At 41.4% G+C, this 19,263-nt stretch overlaps 1 protein-coding gene and 1 long non-coding RNA gene across 15 annotated transcripts in view; one reads left to right on the forward strand and one right to left on the reverse strand.

Moving 5' to 3' along the window:
• LOC140646190 (uncharacterized) overlaps nt 1-3,102 on the reverse strand; it is a 34,354-nt gene extending 31,252 nt beyond the window's left edge. Inside the window, exon 1 of the long non-coding RNA XR_012040358.1 lies at nt 3,065-3,102. This is a non-coding gene — a long non-coding RNA (uncharacterized lncRNA). The remainder of the gene's footprint in view (nt 1-3,064) is intronic.
• Nucleotides 3,103-6,416: 3,314 nt separating this feature from the next.
• LOC140646191 (interleukin-1 receptor type 1-like) overlaps nt 6,417-19,263 on the forward strand; it is a 28,815-nt gene continuing 15,968 nt past the window's right edge. For 2 of the 14 annotated variants that reach the window (XR_012040360.1, XM_072849742.1), the window contains exons 1-8: nt 6,418-6,525; nt 10,726-10,809; nt 12,041-12,183; nt 13,937-14,168; nt 15,801-16,064; nt 16,229-16,418; nt 17,475-17,649; nt 18,833-18,898. Coding sequence is in view for 13 of the 14 variants with exons in the window: in XM_072849742.1 (XP_072705843.1) it covers nt 12,093-12,183; nt 13,937-14,168; nt 15,801-16,064; nt 16,229-16,418; nt 17,475-17,649; nt 18,833-18,898 (1,018 nt within the window). In the remaining variant the exon portion in view is untranslated. Of the gene's footprint in view, nt 6,526-6,868; nt 7,448-9,785; nt 9,990-10,725; nt 10,995-11,022; nt 11,182-12,040; nt 12,184-13,936; nt 14,169-15,800; nt 16,065-16,228; nt 16,419-17,474; nt 17,650-18,832; nt 18,899-19,263 lie in introns of those variants that run through there. The other 12 variants (XM_072849750.1, XM_072849749.1, XM_072849754.1 and 9 more) reach the window with 12 other exon arrangements.

Below are 19,263 nucleotides of genomic sequence, written 5' to 3' on the forward strand. Positions count from 1 at the left end.
AATCCAGTTTCTACTTCTTATTTCTAATCTGACTCTTTCTATTGTCCTTCCTCTTTGCCTTTGGCTCCTCTCTTTGCAACCTAGGTTTATGGTAGCGTGGGTACACAGTGGTTGCAAAGAAAAATCACTGTGTCAAGAACTGTATTTTGGACTTTACAACGTACTAAAGAATAGCAGATAGGTGTTATTAATAGAGAAATAAAAATCTAGTAATAAGCATAACTTATGAGCCATTTTCCCCAAGCAGCCTGAGAGTATAAAATTTGTGAGTGAGGGAGCATGTTGTAATTCCAGCTGTGTTCACCACTCCAGATTACTTGGGCTTTTCCTAAGACTTCCTTGCAATTAGGCTAGCATTGGATCCCTATTCAGTTTGTGCACAAAGCTTCTGATGACTAATCAATTAAAAACTACTAACAATGGCAGTACTGCTTATTTGTTATGACACTTTAGCAAAAACAAGGTGAGAAAATAGGAAAATCAAAGCTTCTGCAAGAACTCAGTGACAATGCCAGCACAGGACCCCTAAACATGCATGCAGCAGACAAAAAATCGACTGCTTGGCAAAATATTAATCAAAGTATTCTGCCCAGTCTCTGGAAGCATTTGAGGCAGCACTTAGCACAGTCATTCATGTTCAGCCAGTTAGAGCTCTGTCCTATGAATGACAGTAAATTACTCTCCAAAGGCAAAGGGTTCATGCTCCAGTCATGGGAAATCAATTGCTGTAGATAACTAATTATCTTATTTTATCATGAGCGTTATCTACCACACATCTGCTACTTTGATTTTCTTGCTTTTTTGCTGCAAGGAATGTCACAGCTCAGGCAAAAGTAGCTCTGTATTTTGTTTCCTATGTCTCATGCTGCTCTGAGCTTTCACAGGTGGTAGGAGAGAGCAGCTAGTACAGTCATTTCTATGTCCTTCTAAGGCAACTCATCCTTCCTTCTAACCTAGGGCGAAATCACCAACATACCCTAGTGTCTCCTGAGACAGAGGTTTATTTTTCAAAGCTCAATCCACTGCAGGTTACTGCTCCTAAAGATTCTTTCTTTTTCAGTCACCATATTTCAGGGTCTGCTGTAATTGTGTGCATCCTTTTCGTGCCCTCCTAGCAATTTAAAGAAGAATATTATTGTATGGGTTTCCTCAGGCCACTTCGTTGCTCCAGCCTACTTGTTGCTTTTGTTTATGTAATTTTAGTGGTATATTAGCAAGGCACTGGATAATCTGATTAGAGATGTTCAGCCATTCTACAGTTTGTCCAGATTTTACTGTGTGCTGTCCCTTTCTGGCTGGGTAAGAAGGCTAAATCTAGAATTCCTCTGCTCACAGTTCCAGGTTCCTTTTCAGCATGTTGCCCTTTATTGTACAACATTTAAGAATAATTTCTGAGCGCACATTGTACATAGCAAATTGCAAAAGCAAAAGTTAGAGAGCTGCTCCATGATAACAGCAGACAGATCGTAGTCATTACAGACGAGGACATTTTAAACTCATGCTAGATATATACGAGGGATAAACCACTGCATCCATCTTACAGACCTCACTGCAAATTAATTACAGCCATTTCAGTTGCACTTCCGCTGACTCCAAGAGCTCTAACCCACAAAACAGGATAAGATCTTGAGGTGGCTGTGTGTCAGGCAGAGATACCAAGTTGTGAAACTTGATTTTCATTTCAATGACTCCACTACTGGCTAGTGAAGCCGTCACTTGCTTTGGCTCTGATGAGTATTTTTAGTGCCAACATACTGTCTCCACCTCAAGGAAGTCCTAAGGAGACCAATAATAACCTTGAAGCCATTCCGGGATCTGCCTTGAGCACTGCTTCAGTTCAAACCAGAACTATTCAGGTAATGTCGGTAATGCAAGCACGTCTGATTTACTTAAGTAGTAATGTGGTAACGCCAAAAAAGTGGGGTTTTGGACCTGCTTAGTCACACTGGAAATGAACAAGGTTATAGAGCTTCTGTGTGCTGAAAGTAAAAAGGAAAAATCCCAACAACCGTCAGCATTGCTCTCAGGAGGCATGGGAAAGAGTCACAGAAAAGATAGAAGAGAAGCATCCTGTAAAGAAATCCACAGTGATTCTGGGTGGACAGGAGGAGAAAGGTGCTTCTAGCATGCACTCCTGGTTAAATGTTGCAGTGGCAATCACATAACTGCAGAGACCTCCTCCACTTAAGCTGCAGTTGCATAAGGAAACATGTAGAACTGATGAAAGATCTTCCAGCTTTTTTAAAAAGAAAAATTAAACATCTATTTTTATTTTAAATTATATTCCAATTGCAAAAGCTGTCTTTTGAGATAACTGGTATGTTCAGGTTTTTCACTTACTTAAAATGTCAATTTGAGATCAGTTGCTCTACCCAGTATAAATTTGCTTTAAGTGCCTATGGATATATCTGATCAAATATGAACTCTCTCTCTTTTGTGTGGAAATGCCAGACAGTGTGACTGAACAAGCCTCAGTACATGAAAACATATTTCACGTTACTGCCATGTGTACAAAATAGTACACTAAAAGCACTATTATGAGTGCAATGTGATGTCTGATGTTTCTGTTGCTACCCTGTCCTCTCCAAGAAGAGAGAGCTTTGTATAAGAGAACATTAAGGGAAGGGATCTAGTCGGATATATAGGTACTCAGTTTTGATTTGCACTTTGGACTTGACTGACCAGAAAATCAACCACCCCCAGATTTAAGATTTTCTGGAATGAGGATCTTGGTGGGCAAAAGCTCTGTTCTGCTAAAACAGGTGTGTTCAGACTGTAGGAGACTCAAAACTGGTTTGTGTTTTCAAAGATCTATAGCTTTTGGTGCTGCAGCAAGCTGTAGCAAGATTTAACTCAGTATAAGTAGGCTCTTCGGCATAAATTTGTGCTTCTTGCTTGCTTCCCACATTAATCTATATAAAACTACAAGTCCAAAGAGCCCTGTGGAGAACTTCAGTGGAATTACCAGACTTTGAATTAACTAGCGTGACATAGTCATCACTTCCACCATCAGTGATCAATGTGCCAGGAGCTGTACCTTTCAGGGCCAACTGGAACTACTTACTGTGTTGCTGTGAAGTTCACCCTGGTCAGTTACTCCAGGATGCTGAAGGACACAAACCTCTGTCTGGCTTCTTGGTGCTGAGTGATTTCTGAACAATGCTGTCTCACTAGCAGCAATCTGGCATTGGCCCAGAGGTCTGAGCCCTGAAACATGCCTCAGAGGCCTGCAGCTGGAAGCAATGACAGGCTTTTCCCAATTACGTGTGAACTCGGTGCCTAAGTACACTCACACATTTGACTGTGTAACTGAAGTAACACATTGGGTTGTAAAACTTACTTGGGAAAACAGCTCTACAGTGGAACAAGAACAGAAATTTGCAAAATTACTCTTCTCTAAGTGGAGTCTTACTAGATGTTTCATGATCAATTCATCCACAACTCTTAGGAAACTCTAGGAAACATTCTCTGCTCTGAGAAAAATGCATACTTTGCTACTGAATCACAATTTGGCAGTGCTGACACTTGCGTGCGTTCTTGTGGAAGTGTACTTTGGGTTTGGAGTGATTAGTTTCTTTAAAATGAGTGCCAAAGAGTGCTTCAGGTTTTTACTTTAAAAGAGTGGTTATGACAGATCTGGGGTATCAGAATTATGGAAATAGTGATGTGTGCCAGATTCTACAAATGACCATTTTATCTTCAACACTTAACAAGTATTATATACATCCAATATATAAGTGCTACTTTTCCTTGAGACTGCTGGGTTTCTGGCATGCTCCCTATTCTCTTGCTACATGGTGGAGAGCTTTCCTAGTCATTGCTAGCTACTGGGAGACACTTCTTTCTCTGAACCCGCCTATGTCACCAACTCTTAAACTTTGGGCAGCTTAATTGGAAACATTGCTGTTATCCTTTGGATATTGTGGAACAAAGTATTGGGCAGATAGACACTTACAGCACTCCAATATCTTTGTTCTTAAGACTGCTATGGCCTATGAAGTTCCCCTAATTTAGCCAGTCACCTTAACACCACCCTTGATTCAAAAACAGTGAAGGCAAAAGCAGCTTAAAGCATTTAGCACAGCTAAAATAGACATGAGAGTTTGCAAAGGCTTATAAGCACACACAGCAACAGGAATAGAAATGTACCCATCCAGCTCATAAAGGGGCTTCTCCCCCTTTTTATCATCAGATAAGCTGGTAAACATTTCAAAGCTTTCCTCTCTGAGAGCTCCGTGGCTCAGTCCAGCTCTTCATCCTGATACTGTCAACATGGAAGAAGCCCAGTATGAGAATCCCTTCTTTCCTCTAATTAGCGCTAATGAAACCAAGAGGGAAGCAAACTAGCCCTTCTATGCAAAAAAGCCCAAGCTTCCCACTTGGGAAACAGTAATGGTTCTGTGAGTTTGGAACAGAGGATCTCCTCTACCATTTAATAAGTTAAAATATGTCTTCCCACGTGTCATGGTTTAGCTTCAGTCCACAACTAAGCACCACCCAGCTGCTTGCTCACCCTCCCTCCCGGTGGGATGGGGGAGAGAACTGGAAGAGCAAAAGTTAAGAAAACTCATGGGTTGAGATGAGAACAGTTTAATAATTGAAAAATACTACTACTACTACTACTGCTGCTGCTACTACTACTAAATTGTAATGAGAAGGAAAAAAACGAGAGAGAGAGAGGAACAAAACCCAGGAAAAAAACAAGTGATGCAACTGCTCACCACCCACCGACCGATGCCCAGCCCATCCCCGAGCAGCGATGGCTGCTCCCCAGCCAACTCCCCCCAGTTTCTATACAGAGCATGACGCCATATGGTATGGAATAGCCCTTTGGCCAGTGTGGGTCAGCTGTCCTGGCTGTGCCCCCTCCCAGCTTCTTCTGCACCTGGCAGAGCATGGGAACCTGAAAAGTCCTTGACTAGTGTAAGCACTACTTAGCAACAACTAAACCATCAGTATGTTATCAACATTATTTTCATCCTAAGTCCAAAACACAGTGCTATATCAGCTATTAGGAAGAAAATTAACTCTATCCCAGCTGAAACCAGGACACCACATTTTTCCAAACCCTTAACAAGTTGACAGTCCCTTCACATTGGTTTGGGAATTGTTCAAACCCCAAGGTGAAGCTTCTTCTTACATTGCATTTTTATAATTCATATTAAAATGTACATTTACTTCAACTGGAATGTAAATAAAGTTAATGCATGTGCAACTTGAATAAAAGCAGAGATGGGCATAAGCAATCACTCCGAGTACCCTACAGTCACGTCTCTGAGGAGAGACTGAAAGTAAGCTTACGGGAACTAAAATGAAGGAGGTGAAGGCAAACTCAAGGAGAAGACACTGAACTGAAAACTATGGGCAAGGAAACAATTACAGAGAAACTTCTCCCTGTTTGGAAAAAATTGCATTTCTATGTTTGAACATGTTTAATTTCACCATCAAACTAAAGAATGAGAAATATATAGAGTTACTGCCCAAACCCTGAAGGAAGAAACTATTGTTTGAACTGAAAAAGTGATACCCTGGCACAGTGGAAGGGACAGCTGACTGAACCAGATAAAAAGTAAACACGTGATGGAAAGCAAACAAAGCTCTGCTCCAAATAGAGAGGTTGTGCAACTTCAGGTGATGGAATATGGGAATGGTGGCACCGGGCACTCACACGTCTGTTCTGGTAAATACCATACAGAAGCGAGGGTCCCTGTAGTCACTTCATGAGTGGGGTGCCGGATTCGCCAAGGACTGGTTTAATTTGTGCTACACAAGTCCCCAGGGCACATGCTGTCACGTCTGGCACGTCCTGGACGCACCACCGTGCACAGATAGGATCTAGTTATTTGAAGACATGAAACATCTCCGCTCCCACCGAGCTGCCGAATGGGTGTTAGCCCCTCACCGTGGCAAAGCCGGCACGCTCAGCTGGCCACAGGGCTCTCACGCTTCGCAAGATCAGCCGGGTCAGGGCTTGCCACGAGGGCAGCCTGAGGGAAAACTGGCACCCACACAGCACTGAAGTCAACTCGGCCGCCCCAGGACCACAGCCTGAAGGGGAACTAAACCCAGGTGTGGCAGCTCAAGGAAGTGGATTGATGGCAGAGAAGACAGGGCTAGCTCAGACCTCGGGGAGATGCCCCAAGGGAGACCACGCAGGAGGCCACCATGAGGGCCAGCTCGCCTGTGCCAGGTGCTCGCACACCCCCGGAGGTCGGTGGGGGCTGGCCGGCTCGCCGGGCTCCCCACAGCCATCCAGCCCACCCTGAAGCAGCCGGCCCGGTCCCCACGGCCGCCAGGGCGGCTCGGGCCCAGCCCGCGCCTCAGCCCCAGAGTCACCCCGCCGGCGAGCAGCGGGCGGGTCCCGGGCGGTGCAGGCGGCGGGGCGGGCCGAGGGCGGCCGCTGGGAGGGGCGAGGCGCCGGCCGCGGCCGCAGCTCGCCGGGCGAGGCGGGGCCTGCTGCCTGCCCGCCCGCCGGCTATGTGGCGCGGGCCGGGGCGGCCGGCGAGGCAGGGGGAACGGACGGAGGTGAGGAGGGGCGGCGGTGGCGCGGGGGCAGCCGCCTCGCTCCCTGCCGGGGCTCGGCTCGGCTCGGCTTCCAGCGCCGCCGGCGTGATGGGGAGGGCAGCGGCGGCAGCGGGGTGTCCGGCTGCGGCGGGGGCCGGGGAGCAGCTGGGCTTTTCCTTCCCCGCGTGTCTCCTGCCGCGCCGTGGCCCGCTTGCCTCGTGTTTGGCAGCATGGGGAGCGGGCGGTGGCGGGAGGGCCCCCTCCGGCCCGGCGTCCCGAGGCCGGTCAGGGTGTCGCGGGTGGTGGCGAAGGCGGGGATCAGCTCCTCGGCAGGTAGACTGCAGTGCTGATGGTCTCCAAAAAACCAAACCCTCGGTTTCTGTTAATTTCAGCCGTGGTTTGAGGCCGTTTGTTTTGATGCGTGGTGTGTTTGCACAGTCCCGCTATCCCTGCGTGTGGCTGTTGGTTTTCCAGCTTTTATGGCACCAAACAGCTTCCTTGGAAGTAATTTTTTATTTTGCATTTGTGTCTGCTTCCTCGTGCTGTATCGCGTTATACAAACGCAGGTAGGAAGTACGGTATGAAAAAGAAGACTGTAGGAGTGCTGAATGCCACTACATTTTTTAAAGTACTTGTAACAGGAAGCAGGATAAAGCTTGGTGTAAATCTTCTTGACCTGGTAAAACACTATAGAAACTATTTATTGCATAACCGTGATCAAACAGGGGCTCTTTTTTAACTGTTTGTGTGACGACAAGAGCAAGGCTTTGGGTGAAAGAGATGCCTGCAGAAATACCAGTATCAAAACTAGCGAGGACCTGCTCTGACAGTCCCGGACCTGTGCTGGGTGCAACCCAGACGGTGCTTGGCAGGAGCCTGTGGAACCACAGCCTGGTGGGAGTGAGCTATCCATTCAGAGCTACCGAGCTGAATCAAGGTTCAGGTTTGTTTCCAACAGCAGCTCTTCAGTTTGGAGAGTTTTCATCAGGGACTCGAGCAAAATGCTTGGATGTGTTTTGTTTTTCTTCTTCACAAATTCGGCAACTGCATGCTTGTTTGACTTGGACCGTTTCTGTGAGGTTGGAGTCTCAAAAACCAGGTTGGAATTGCTAAATGAACACACTCGCCTTTTGTATAGATTGTGAAACTGGAGTGCTGTAGAAGCTGAGAAATTGGCATAAAACTCCTGCACAAAAATTGTTTTATAATGCAGAATCCTTAATTCAGATATTTTTAATTAATCCTTAAATGAAAATACCCATTACTTTTTTTTGTTAACAATATTTACTGATTTTCTCCCTCTCCACTGAGAGCAATACATTAATTTTTTAATACTTTGCATCACTGTATTTTTGATACATACAGTTTTACCTGCATGAGCCCTTCTGGTCCTTTTAAATGCCTCTTAACTGTACTTGGAAAATGCTAGTGGAAAAGTGATAACTTACTTGGACTTAAATAAGAAATATTCCACATTAAAGTCCACATTATTTTATATTGATGGGTATCAGGAGTTGAAATCTTCAACGTGCTGACTGCGAAATGAGCTCCTTCCACTTGATGCTGAAAGGAGGTACTGTTTTTGGTTGATCTGAATACTGATAAGATCGTTCCTTTCAAGGTGGTTTGGATGCTCTCATTGTCTCCAGTTTGATGTGAGGTGGAAGTGGGTAGATAGGTAGCTCTTCACTGTACTAGAATCAACCGGTACTGGCCAGTTATGTAGAGCTACAGATACCCTTTCCCCCCCCCCCTCCTCCTGTGCTTTGGTGAAAGTTGAGGTGGTACCTGTAACAAACACTTTGTTCAGATTCAGATTTAGAGCGGTTAATACTTTGTCTCAAAGTTGAACTAGAATTTAGTGTACAAAGATTTAACTATCGCAGGCTTCTTTGTGAGTATTCTTCTTCGATTTCTGTGACTTCCTTTTGATGTAGCTTCAAGAGAATGTCTTGCATAATGGGTTTTCCTTAAAGGTATGACTTTTCTGTGGTCCTGCAACTTCCAGGATTGTCTGGAAAGGAGGCATTTAAGGACTAAAGTTTGTGGTCATCACTTCAGTGTCAGAATGCCACAACGGATAACCAGATCCACTTGTAGAGGGTGCTTGTGCATCATTTATGTGACTCGGCATTCATGCATGCCCCTGTAAAATGATCAGCTGCGTTTTGTTTATATATTGAGCATGTTAGACAGGAAAGTTGGGATCTCAGGAAAGTGGTAGACTTGAAACAACGTATATATAGTCTGTCAGAAATTTTACCTTGCTTTGCTGTTGTGGTTTAACCCCAGTAGGCAGCTTAACATAAGCTTACTCCAACAAGGAGCAAGGTGTGAGCTGCCTGAATTCTTGTGGTGGGTTGAATCTTGTCTTGGTGGTTGTACTTTGGAGCAGGTGGCCATACATGGGTTTGGTTCTCCACCCCCTCCCCACCCCCCATCTCAATTAAACTGTATTAAAGTTTTACTTAAAAAGTTAATGCAGTTCTTTCATATAGGTATGCCACTAAATTGGGGTACTTTCACCTCTATTCTATTATGTTGTTTGCAGAGATGATAACGAGTTGCCTTTGAACCCCAATTTCTGTGTTCTTCAGTATGGCTCGAAGGCTGAGGATCTGTTGGTTGCCCTTGCTGTAATGAGTCCCCATAGACAGTGATCAGTATTGAAAGCCACTGAAAGTAACCGTGACGTGCTGATACGCAATTGAGGGGCTTAGGTGCTTTCTATGCTACTGTCTTGAGTGTTTTTTCATTGTGTTGGCCTTTGCAAGGATCTGTCATGTCCATGTACTTATAAATTATTTACAAGTAAAATCTTTTAAAAATTGGAGACAGAAAATTTGGAAAACAAAGATACAGTTATGTGTTTTGCACAGCTTCCTGAAGAACAAGTTTGCTAATTCCATTCCATGCAGACTTAGGGGCCCAGTATGTCTCTAAACCTATTCTTACGGCATTTAAAGTTGGCAGTGTGCCTAAGGCAAGTAAAAGGGCAAGTTCTGTGAAGATAGGCATCCTGCAAAGAACAAAATGCAGTATCTTAAATTAGGTCCACATGTTTTTTATTTCTGTTTTCCAGATGGTAATTTTAGAAATTTGAAGGAGCAGTAGTAAGTTGTATTTTAACTATGGGAAGATAAATATTAGGAAAGTAACTTGGAAATCAAACCTTTTCTTTTTTAGTAGCTCGAACCAGGAACATGATTGGTTGGTGGTGTCGGGTTTTGTTTGTTTGTTTGTTTTTTCCCTTATTTCTTAAAAGTCTTCACGTACATTTTTCCTTTGAGCCTAGCAAGCTTTGAGCTGAAACAGTTTTCCAAACTAAGTATGTAGGTAGTGTCATCAGTGAAATTGCTGTTCTCTCTACAAAATTGCTGTTCTCTCTACATAAGTGAGATTTTTGAGCTTCTGTGGTTGTATCACAGGGGCATTTCATATTGCTGAGACTGGGATAGAAGGCACTACAAGGCTAAAGTTGTTAGGTACGTGAACAAACATCTGCTTTTTAAACAAAGTTTTCTGTTCCACATTTGTGGATTTCGGGTAGTGTTTCTCTGTCTATTCTGCTTAAGAAAAAGTGTAAAAACCTTGTGTGGTCACTTGAAACCATACTGACCAGAATAGAAATGCTCCATATACTGTAAGGTATTGCAACTATAAAAGCTAGAGGCTTCTTCCCTTCTTTCCAGAGTTTTTAAGCTTTACCAATGCAATATTTGAAGGGGGAGTGTGTGAGAATTTTGGAAGAATAGAACTTTTAAAAAGTTGAGTTTTAGCATACAATATTAGAAAGAGATCCACCTTTGGTATTGGAGACCAGTAAAGGGTGCAAAATGTAAAGCTTAACCTATTGGATTGCTTATTTATTCTTACCTTGCCCTAAATTTAAGTATTCTTTGTTTCCTTTTAGTGGTTAAATCTGTCTTACAAAGTGGCTACTTATGTCTGGTTTTGTTGCTTGCTTGACACCTGGGTAATATTGTCTCGTTTTTGACAGAAACTTTGTTTTACAAAGGTCTTTGCTAGAATTCTTGGTCAATCTTTACTGCAAATTTTGTTGTTGCTCTTTTGTTTTATGTCCTCTCTAGTGTAGGCAGATGGATGCTCTTGCTTTTACATTTAGGATGTCTGTAGAAAATTTGGGTTTGTATGTGTATGCTGCTTTCCAAATGATGTGTTTTGTAAAATCCTTTTTTTCCCCTTCTCCACTCTTTACAGGTAAACTGAAACTCCAAGAATGATGATCAGCTCATTGGCAAGTTACCGGAAAACCACATACAAGGCAACTAAATAAAGACTATGGTATGAGTGCTTTGTCAGATAAACTGTCCAAAAGAAGTACATAATTGGAGGCTGTTATAATGAAGTGTTGAACTCTGCTTTGTGTGTCCCTCTCTACTACCCCAACACTTCTGTGTATCAAGTGTTTCAAAAGAAGGAGCTGGTGTGGCTTATTTGTCACTAAAGTTAACTACATTGGATATAAAGTAAGTCAAGGCCATGTGTGTTTTTCAGGGAATACCATCTCTTCTTCCAGCCATTTCTAGCTGGGTAGAAGGCAAATATTAACTAGGACTGGTGCAATGAATGTTTTGCAATGGACTGCTACGTGGAAAGCCAGATTGCTTCAGAATGAGAGGGAGCAGCATGCAAAACAGTCGGAACTGAGGAAAGGCAAGACAGCTAAATGCAGACCTTAACCTACAAGGAGCTGTCAGAAAGGAAAGGGGTTAAGTGTTTGCCAGCTGGCTGACAGTAGAAGGCTTGGGAAGGGCTCTGATGACATCTTACCACGAAAGAGCAGGCGCATCTGAGAGGGGAGCAGGACTTGGTTAAGGTTTAGAGGTTTCATGGAAGCCACTTGCGGGCTGTGAGGGCAGTGGGTGTCTGTTCAGTCATGTCTTTGTTTGGACAAATCTGCAAAGACGACCTGAGATGTGAAGTGAAACTACAATTCTTGAACACTTTGTTTTGTGTCTGACCACAGCAATTCATGTTAACTGCGGTTTCCACACACGTTTGACTTCAGACGCCAATTTAAGTGCCAAATCACACTGCAGTTACAGTGTGCTTGTCCTCCTGCAAAGAACTACAAGTTTATCTGCTCTTAAAAGCAGTACTGCCTCAACTGTACAAGAACAGTTCAAAGAACGAAACCTCATACATCTCTGTCATAGTGTCTCGTAAACATGTGGAAAGAGGAGTAGCTTAATCAAGCTGGGTTTTTACATTATATAGTATAGCTTAAATCACTGTATGCTAGCATAACTTGTCTGTGCTAGAAGGTTGTTTGTTTTTTTTTGGCTTAACTATGCTGGCAAAAGAAAATTACACTTTATGCAAGAGTTATTCCAGTAGAAATTTGGAAAAATTCCAGTAGAAAGATGAAAACTGAGCAGCCTTCTGTGGAGGCCAACAGTTGCTGTAGTTGAAATCTTCAAAGGCTGGGGCTAAATTACCAAATCAATTTTTTTTCCCTCCCTAATGATTCTCCCCTCCCTAATGATTCTCCTGATTTTTTTTTTTTTTAAAGGAGTAATGCAGGGTGCGGAGGACAGTGCAGCTTGAACACTCTTACCACACTAATGGAAAAAAATTCTTCTTTGCAGCAAAAGATGACATCTACATTTTTGCTCATTGGTTGTCTCATTCTACTGATACCTCTCTTCAGTGCTGGTAAGTTAAATATGTTGTTGAAATTACCATTTTAAAAAAGAAAACCTGCAAGAGACGAGTTATGTGTATTTAGTAGAAAAGAGTTACTGAGAGCAAATAGTGGATTTGGGGTTTGTGTTTGCTTCAGCATATTGAAGATACGCTGAATGCCTCTTCTTGGATTGAAGTTGGACTGGGGATGGAATGAACAAATTGACATAAATATTTTTAAATCTAGCCACATAAATTTAGGATACTGAGGCTTTGATTAGCCTCTGCCTGTTTCCTATGAAGAAAGTCCAAAGGGATTGGCTTCCTTGACTTAAAGTTAGCTGTTGAATATCTTCTTTAGGAGACATGCTGTAGCTCTAGTCCTGAAAGCAGCAGGGCTCAGTTTCCTTTACAATTAATTAGTAACATTTTTAATGGTAGATCTGATTTTTCAGTAAAGTTTAGGACTACATAAATTAATGATGCTTGTCTTGCTGCTCTTGGCATAAGCACTCTAATATTAATGTCTCAGAATTAGTTTAAGCTCCATAGGTACCTGCTTGGAAATCATTAAATTAGGTGATAGGAAGGTGGTGGGACTGAAAGATTACTGAAGACTTTTTTATTTTGAAATTGAATGCATTAGCTTTGTATCTATACAGTCATTCAGCAAGATTTGTAAAATCAGTTCAGTCAGATGTTTTCCAGTTTCATAGGAATTCAGTGTTGCACATGTGTGCAAAAGTTTGGAAGCTTTTAAAATGTGCTTTATAGCCAAATGGCCTGCTCTGCCTGTGCTAAACTGGTATTCTCCAAGTAATTTTCACTTGCATATTTGGGTTCTTGATGACTTCTTGCAGTATCTGTCCTTCTTTCTCTGCTATTTTTTTGGCTGATGTTTAAAAAAACTGCTTGCTAGGCTGCATGATTGTGTCTTGTCAACTTGTTACACAGTCATAATTATAAAAATTCTGTTTATGCTTGCCTTTTATGTGATGTTCAGAATAATGTTCATAATTTAAAGGGCTTCTGGATAAAAATGACAGAAATTGCAAGTATAGTAAGGAAATAATACATTATAGTCAAGACTTCTTAATCTAAATACTGCGCCTCTCCAAATTTCCTTTGTATTATGACATGTTGGTTCACAGGCTTCTTTGATGTGTTGAGGTCTTGATCTCATTCCATACTGTCTTGTGCTTCAGGTCAAAAACCATCTTCCACCACCCTTTTTTTTTTTTTTTTTCCTAATTTGTTTTGGCCCCACAGTCATAATGGACAGAGTACTGTGAGGAGCTCTGCACTGCTGCTGTTTGCACCATGCTTTTCATAGATAGTATCTACATGAAGAGATACATAGATATTATCTACATACTATCTGTTTCATAGATAGTATCTACATTAAGAAACATCTGCAAAAGTACTAACATGCTCAAATAACAAGGACAGGACAGGTGAGTTGTGAAGCTTGTGTTGCCTGGTGAATCCCATGTATCTTCTTATACCCTGGTTTGCACTGAGGCTATTGGACTTACATGTGCTTGTTGCTGACTACCTCAATAGAGGGAGGTTGTGGCTTAAGCCTTGTAAAATGTGTGTTTTAGATACTCAACCAGAAGGTGCTAAACAAACAAAAAATGGTAGCCTTGTGATGTTTTAATGGTAAATTGTTACAGAAAGTTTATTTTCTAATTCTGGGTAACTTGGAGTGGATATTAATACTTCTAAAACATTAAAGTATACAGATTAAAAGCATTGATAATTTTTTCTTATTCTTTAATAGATGAATGCATCATTTGTAATTACTTTGTGCTTGTCGGAGAGCCTACAGCTGTTACTTGCCCAGTAATTACATTGCCAGTGCTTCACTCTCATTACAATCTGACGTGGTATAAAAATGGTAGTGCTACACCAGTAACCACAGAGAGACACGCCAGGGTCCATCAGCGAGAGGGCTTGCTTTGGTTTATTCCTGCAACGCTGGAAGATTCTGGACCTTATGAATGTGATGTAAGGTAAGGAAGGGAGGAGGGAAACAGGCTAACGCTTACAAGTGTGATAATGTATTTGTGGAACTTGAGTGTAGAGACTTTTTTGTTTTAGGTAGAGAGCTTAGATCAGTTAAAAGCACTGTTTTGACCATGCTTTTTATTTCCGCGTGCTGCCTTTTTTTTTCTTCCACACATGTAGCATTGCGAGGACTCTTTATCTTAAAGCATGATAATATTAACAATAGTCTGTGCGGGTTGTTTCTTTGTTTTGTTTGTTCATTTTGGATGAAGTGTAAGGTCACAGGGAAAAGTCTTAACTACTTCAGCTTTTCCTGTGTTCAAATTGCTGTTCGATACTGACAGATCAGAAGAACATTTTGGTTTTTTCATTGGACATGGTTAAATGGAAGAAGAATCGAAGAGGAGCAAACTCTTCATGTTATGCAATATCACCACATACAGACTTTCTGGAGAGCTTAGCAAGTTTTTGGAAATCCTTTTAGAAGTTTACAGATTAAAAGGCAGAAAACCATTCTTATGTTTTATTTTAAAACATTACCAAATGTTACTGGTCAAAAATGAGAATGCACGTGAAGAGCAAAGCAATGTGGTAGATAGCTTTAGAGACAGTGAAAGTAATGCATCCCCAGTACTGCTCAAAAGATCGGAGTGCACAGAGAAGTAGAAAAAAGGAGTAGATTCTTTTCACCTTTTCAGTACTTTAAAGCTCTTGCCATATTTACAGCTCAGATTAGTGCACTGGACTTCACCACTTCAGGTGGTCAAATCTTATTTATAATGGCTAAAGTTCACTTTGTGCTGAACCGGAAATTAATTTTGGGAAGGTACACAGAAATTGTTCTTTTCCTCATGGTCTTGCCACAGCATGCTGAGAACAGCTAGTGCAGGCTTTTTGGGTGACCCAAAATTTGTTTCAGTAGTGTGCAGTTACGTGTTCTGGTGTGCATACAGTACACAAGTTACACTGAAGGGATTTGGGTTGTGAATGTAGTAACGGTGATCGGCAAAAACTTCCAGTGTAGGCACAGGTCACAGGCCTTTGCACTTTCCTGCTCCAGAGTTGATAATGAAGCTAAAATTAGAAGTCAGAAGAAATGTAATCCTTTCAAAGCTACCCAGCTAAATAAGTTTAATTTAGTCTTTCCTACTATGTTTCTAGTTACTCTAGCTATGAGATCTGTTCCCATGGGCACCTCACATCCCTGGCTTGCATAAAGTCAGTAGGACAAAAAAGTTGCTAAAGTTCAGTTGTGTTAACTTTAGGCTACATTTTGTGCATCAGTCCCTTAAACCTTAATTACAGAGCTTGTCAAGGGCAGTATATGGATAAGTTGAAGCCAGGACTGTCAAAACATGCAGTTCACTCTTCTGGAAACTTCTCCCTTAGCACAATAGCATTGAGAAATGAAGAGTTGAGCAATTAATTAATAGAGAGTATTCCTTTACTTCTGGCATAGGCTTCTGGATTCTAGTGCCATCTCTCCTCTGCAGAGCTACTGTACCACAGGTTCTTGCGAACTCTCGGTGTGAGGTGGTTTCACATTGGTATTGCACCTTGATGTATATGTTATTCCAAAGCTTTGTCTCTCTCCAGCTAAGAGTTACAGCCTGTTTTTCTTTATATGTCCCTCCAAGGAATGCTGAGATGAACCTGTCGTCTTCTCCAGTTCATTTGGCACCAAGGGTGTTCCAGCGCAGATATGTTTTGGGTTACCCTGCACTACTGTGTGTTGGCAAATGTAGCGCTGAAAGCAGCAAGGCTGGGTTGGTGCTGTGGACTCTGCAGAGCATCAGCTGTGAGAAGTCCTACCTTCCCCTTTGGTGCTTCCAGAGCAGACCCCTCTTCTGCTCACAACACAAAATCAGAGCTTATTCCCATCTCTCAGTCTGGAACAGGGGGTGAGGAGCTGAGGGTGATGTTTAAGAGCTAGGGGGGCTGTAGCAGGGGTGTTAGAGGCAAGGCTGGTGGAGATGCTGAAGTCCCTCTCCATAAACTCTCTGACTTGCTGGAAACAAGGAACCTTACTGTTAATGACCTGACTTGTCTGCTGTTCTCATTACAGGAGCCTTAACCACTCTAACAAAAAAACTATAAATTTAACAGTTTTTAAGAATGATAACGGTTTGTGTTTTAACGGAAAAATGAAGTTTGAACAAAAAGTGACGAGCACAAATACTGGAAAGATTATATGCCCTGATCTAGAAAATTTTAAAGATGAAGACAATAATCAGCCTGAAGTACACTGGTATAAGGTATTGTGCATGTGTGTTTCAGATATACAAGATAGGAAATGTTCTATTTAAAATGTGTTATGAAATAACTGTGAAAAGCAGCTTTTGGAAGGGAAGGTTTCTTTTCTCTACGGTTTGAGCAAGGCATCTATCTTACTACATGGTTGGGGAGGTGTAAGAAGGTATGGGAGGCATATTGTAAAAAAACAATTGTCCTTTTTTGGATTGCAAGTTTTTTCAGAGTCAAAAACATGTATTTTAGTTTGTTGATTTGTGAAAATCTAGTTTATCCTTTGATTATTTTATGTAGATAATAAGTTTAAAAACTTGTATGTTTCCTTAAATACAAGGCTCTGCATAATTATTCCAGTTTTGCAGAATATTAGGCTTGTCCTGTCTGTTGATCATGGTGTGGTATTCTTATGCCTCTTGCTCTGATTCTGCCAAAATACTCTGTAGGCTTAGAAACGTGTATTTTGTCTGTGTTAAGGTAAAATTCTATGTAGTTCAACTCTTAATTCTGATGCTGGTATTAAAGTGGCTACATGGCCCTGTACATGTAAAAAAACCTTGGTGCTGCACTTATACGTCGTCTTTTGAGATGAAGTGATTCTAAACTGCTTATAGGTCAGGGAAGAGAAGGAAGTTTTTTGCTGTATTTGCATGGCCACAGAAACAGTAATACACCCAACAGCATGGAGCACTGCTACAGCAGCTCTCGTTCATCTTGGTGAAGTAGGAATGCAGACATGTATTCTCAAACTCTGCTACATGCATAATAACTTTTATTACACCTGAGATAGATAACTGTCAAGCTATTAAACGAAGGCAGTGAAACAAAACGCAGCACTTGAAAACTTAAAGGATTGGCTGCAGCGATTTTTGAAAAGTGCAAATGCAGCAAGACATCATCAGGCTTCATGTTACAGCGTAGTGCTGCTTGGATAAGAACCCACATCATGGCTTTCAGAAAAATCAGTATTTGGCAAGTATTTTAATAATCAGTAGAGTTCAGTAACTTATTTAATTATCAGATTATTAGTTCCCTTAAATCACATGTACGTTTGATATATTTAGGAGTGTAAGCCTGGATTTCTTGAAGACAAGCGACTTGTTTTGGCAGAGGGTGAAAAAGCTGTTGTGATTCACAACGTAAGTGTACAAGACAGAGGAAACTACACGTGCCATATGGTATACACATACATGGGAAAACAATATAACGTTTCACGAACCATGATTCTAGAGGTTAAAGGTGAGTGCATTGAGGTTATTATCTTCTCTTTTTGGCTCTGCTGTAAATATTTGTATGTAGGCATAAGCTATTTGGCATGTTACTTCTCAGATCTGTGAAATTAGAGTTGCAAATCTTTAATTTTTTCCTGAATGCTACAATTAAAATACAGTAATGCATGTTGCTACCCTTGAGCGTTGCTTCTGAGGAAGAATTGTCATGGGGAAATGAGAAGTGCAGGGTTAGGAATGAGAATTAGAAGGAAGCAGTGGTTACTGGAGTGGGGGCGTTGTTTTTGCTAAAACAAATAATGCACCATTAAATTAAATACATTTAAAAAAAAAAAAAAAAGAGGAATTTGTGCTGAGGCCATCATAGCAAAACACCTGCTTGTGGCCCTGTTGGTGAACTTGCTTACCAAGTTCACTGGAATCTCAATTGATGGGAAAGGAGATGGGACAAGCTGTATAAATACTATAAAGTTAATAAATCTTCCTCTGGAAAGGAGTGGCTTACTGATGGCACTTGGTTGTGTTTTTCTGTATCTAACGGGACACAGAACTGGCTGTCTCAGTCTCCCAGTACTGCCATTTATTGCTGTGAACGTTGTGATTGTGTCCTTGTAGGCAATGTTGCTGATGAACTGACCAGTAACATGATAGTAGTCCTATCAGAAAAGTTGGCTGGAGGTAGAGTGTCCATCTTTTTAGATTAAATCAAAATTTGATGCAAGAACAGTGGATTGTTAGCAATGAGTCTATATGTCGTGCAGAATAATACAATTCCAGCCCAGTTTAAGTGTGCGCTTGTTTACTCTTTTACTTAAATAGAAATTCACCTGATCTAGGAGGTCGTTGATATAATCCCTCTTTCTCTTCCGTGTCCATCTCTCTGACAAAGTTAATTGCATTTTTTGTTTTCTGGTTTTGTATTACTCTTATGCCAGTAAATTTGAGATTTTTTTTTTTAAAGTATTTTTAAGATAAGCTAAAGCCTTTTGTTAACTTGGAAGCTAAAATAGAATAATTTGGATAGAGTGCAGCAAATCTCATGAGATATTTTCTGTTGTAAATTTGAAACTGGTAGTAAGTATGGAGCTAAATAGTACCAAACAAAAAACCAAACCATTGTAAAACTATCAGTTGAAGTAAGTTGTGGAACTCTTCTTGCCTGCAGATTTTATTTTTCTCTTTCTTTCTGTTAGAAGCACCACGGCAGATGAGACCAGAGTTTATTTATCCGAGGAACAATACAATTGAAGTAGAACTTGGTAAGTAATGACTGTTTAAGAAGTCATTAACATTCAGTAAAACAATTAACCTCCTGGTCTTTCTGAAATAACACGTGAACAGTTCCACTGACTTCAGCAAGACTGGGAGATAGGCACATGGATTGAGGATACCTGGAAAACAGATGACAGAACATGATTCCCGCAAGTAATTTGCAGGGGGAATAACTGTGTGCCTAAGATTGGAGTCTCTTGACCAGCAGTGTAGGATGGGATGCATATATATATATATATATATATATTTAATTATTATTATTATTGCCATCTGTCCTTTGTACCACTTCTCAGTGTCTATGTCTTGACATATCCTCAGGATCTGTGGAAATATGGTTACATATATGTAACAC

This window comes from Ciconia boyciana, chromosome 1 (assembly GCF_034638445.1).
Source record: "Ciconia boyciana chromosome 1, ASM3463844v1, whole genome shotgun sequence".
Taxonomy (NCBI): Eukaryota; Metazoa; Chordata; class Aves; order Ciconiiformes; family Ciconiidae; genus Ciconia; species Ciconia boyciana.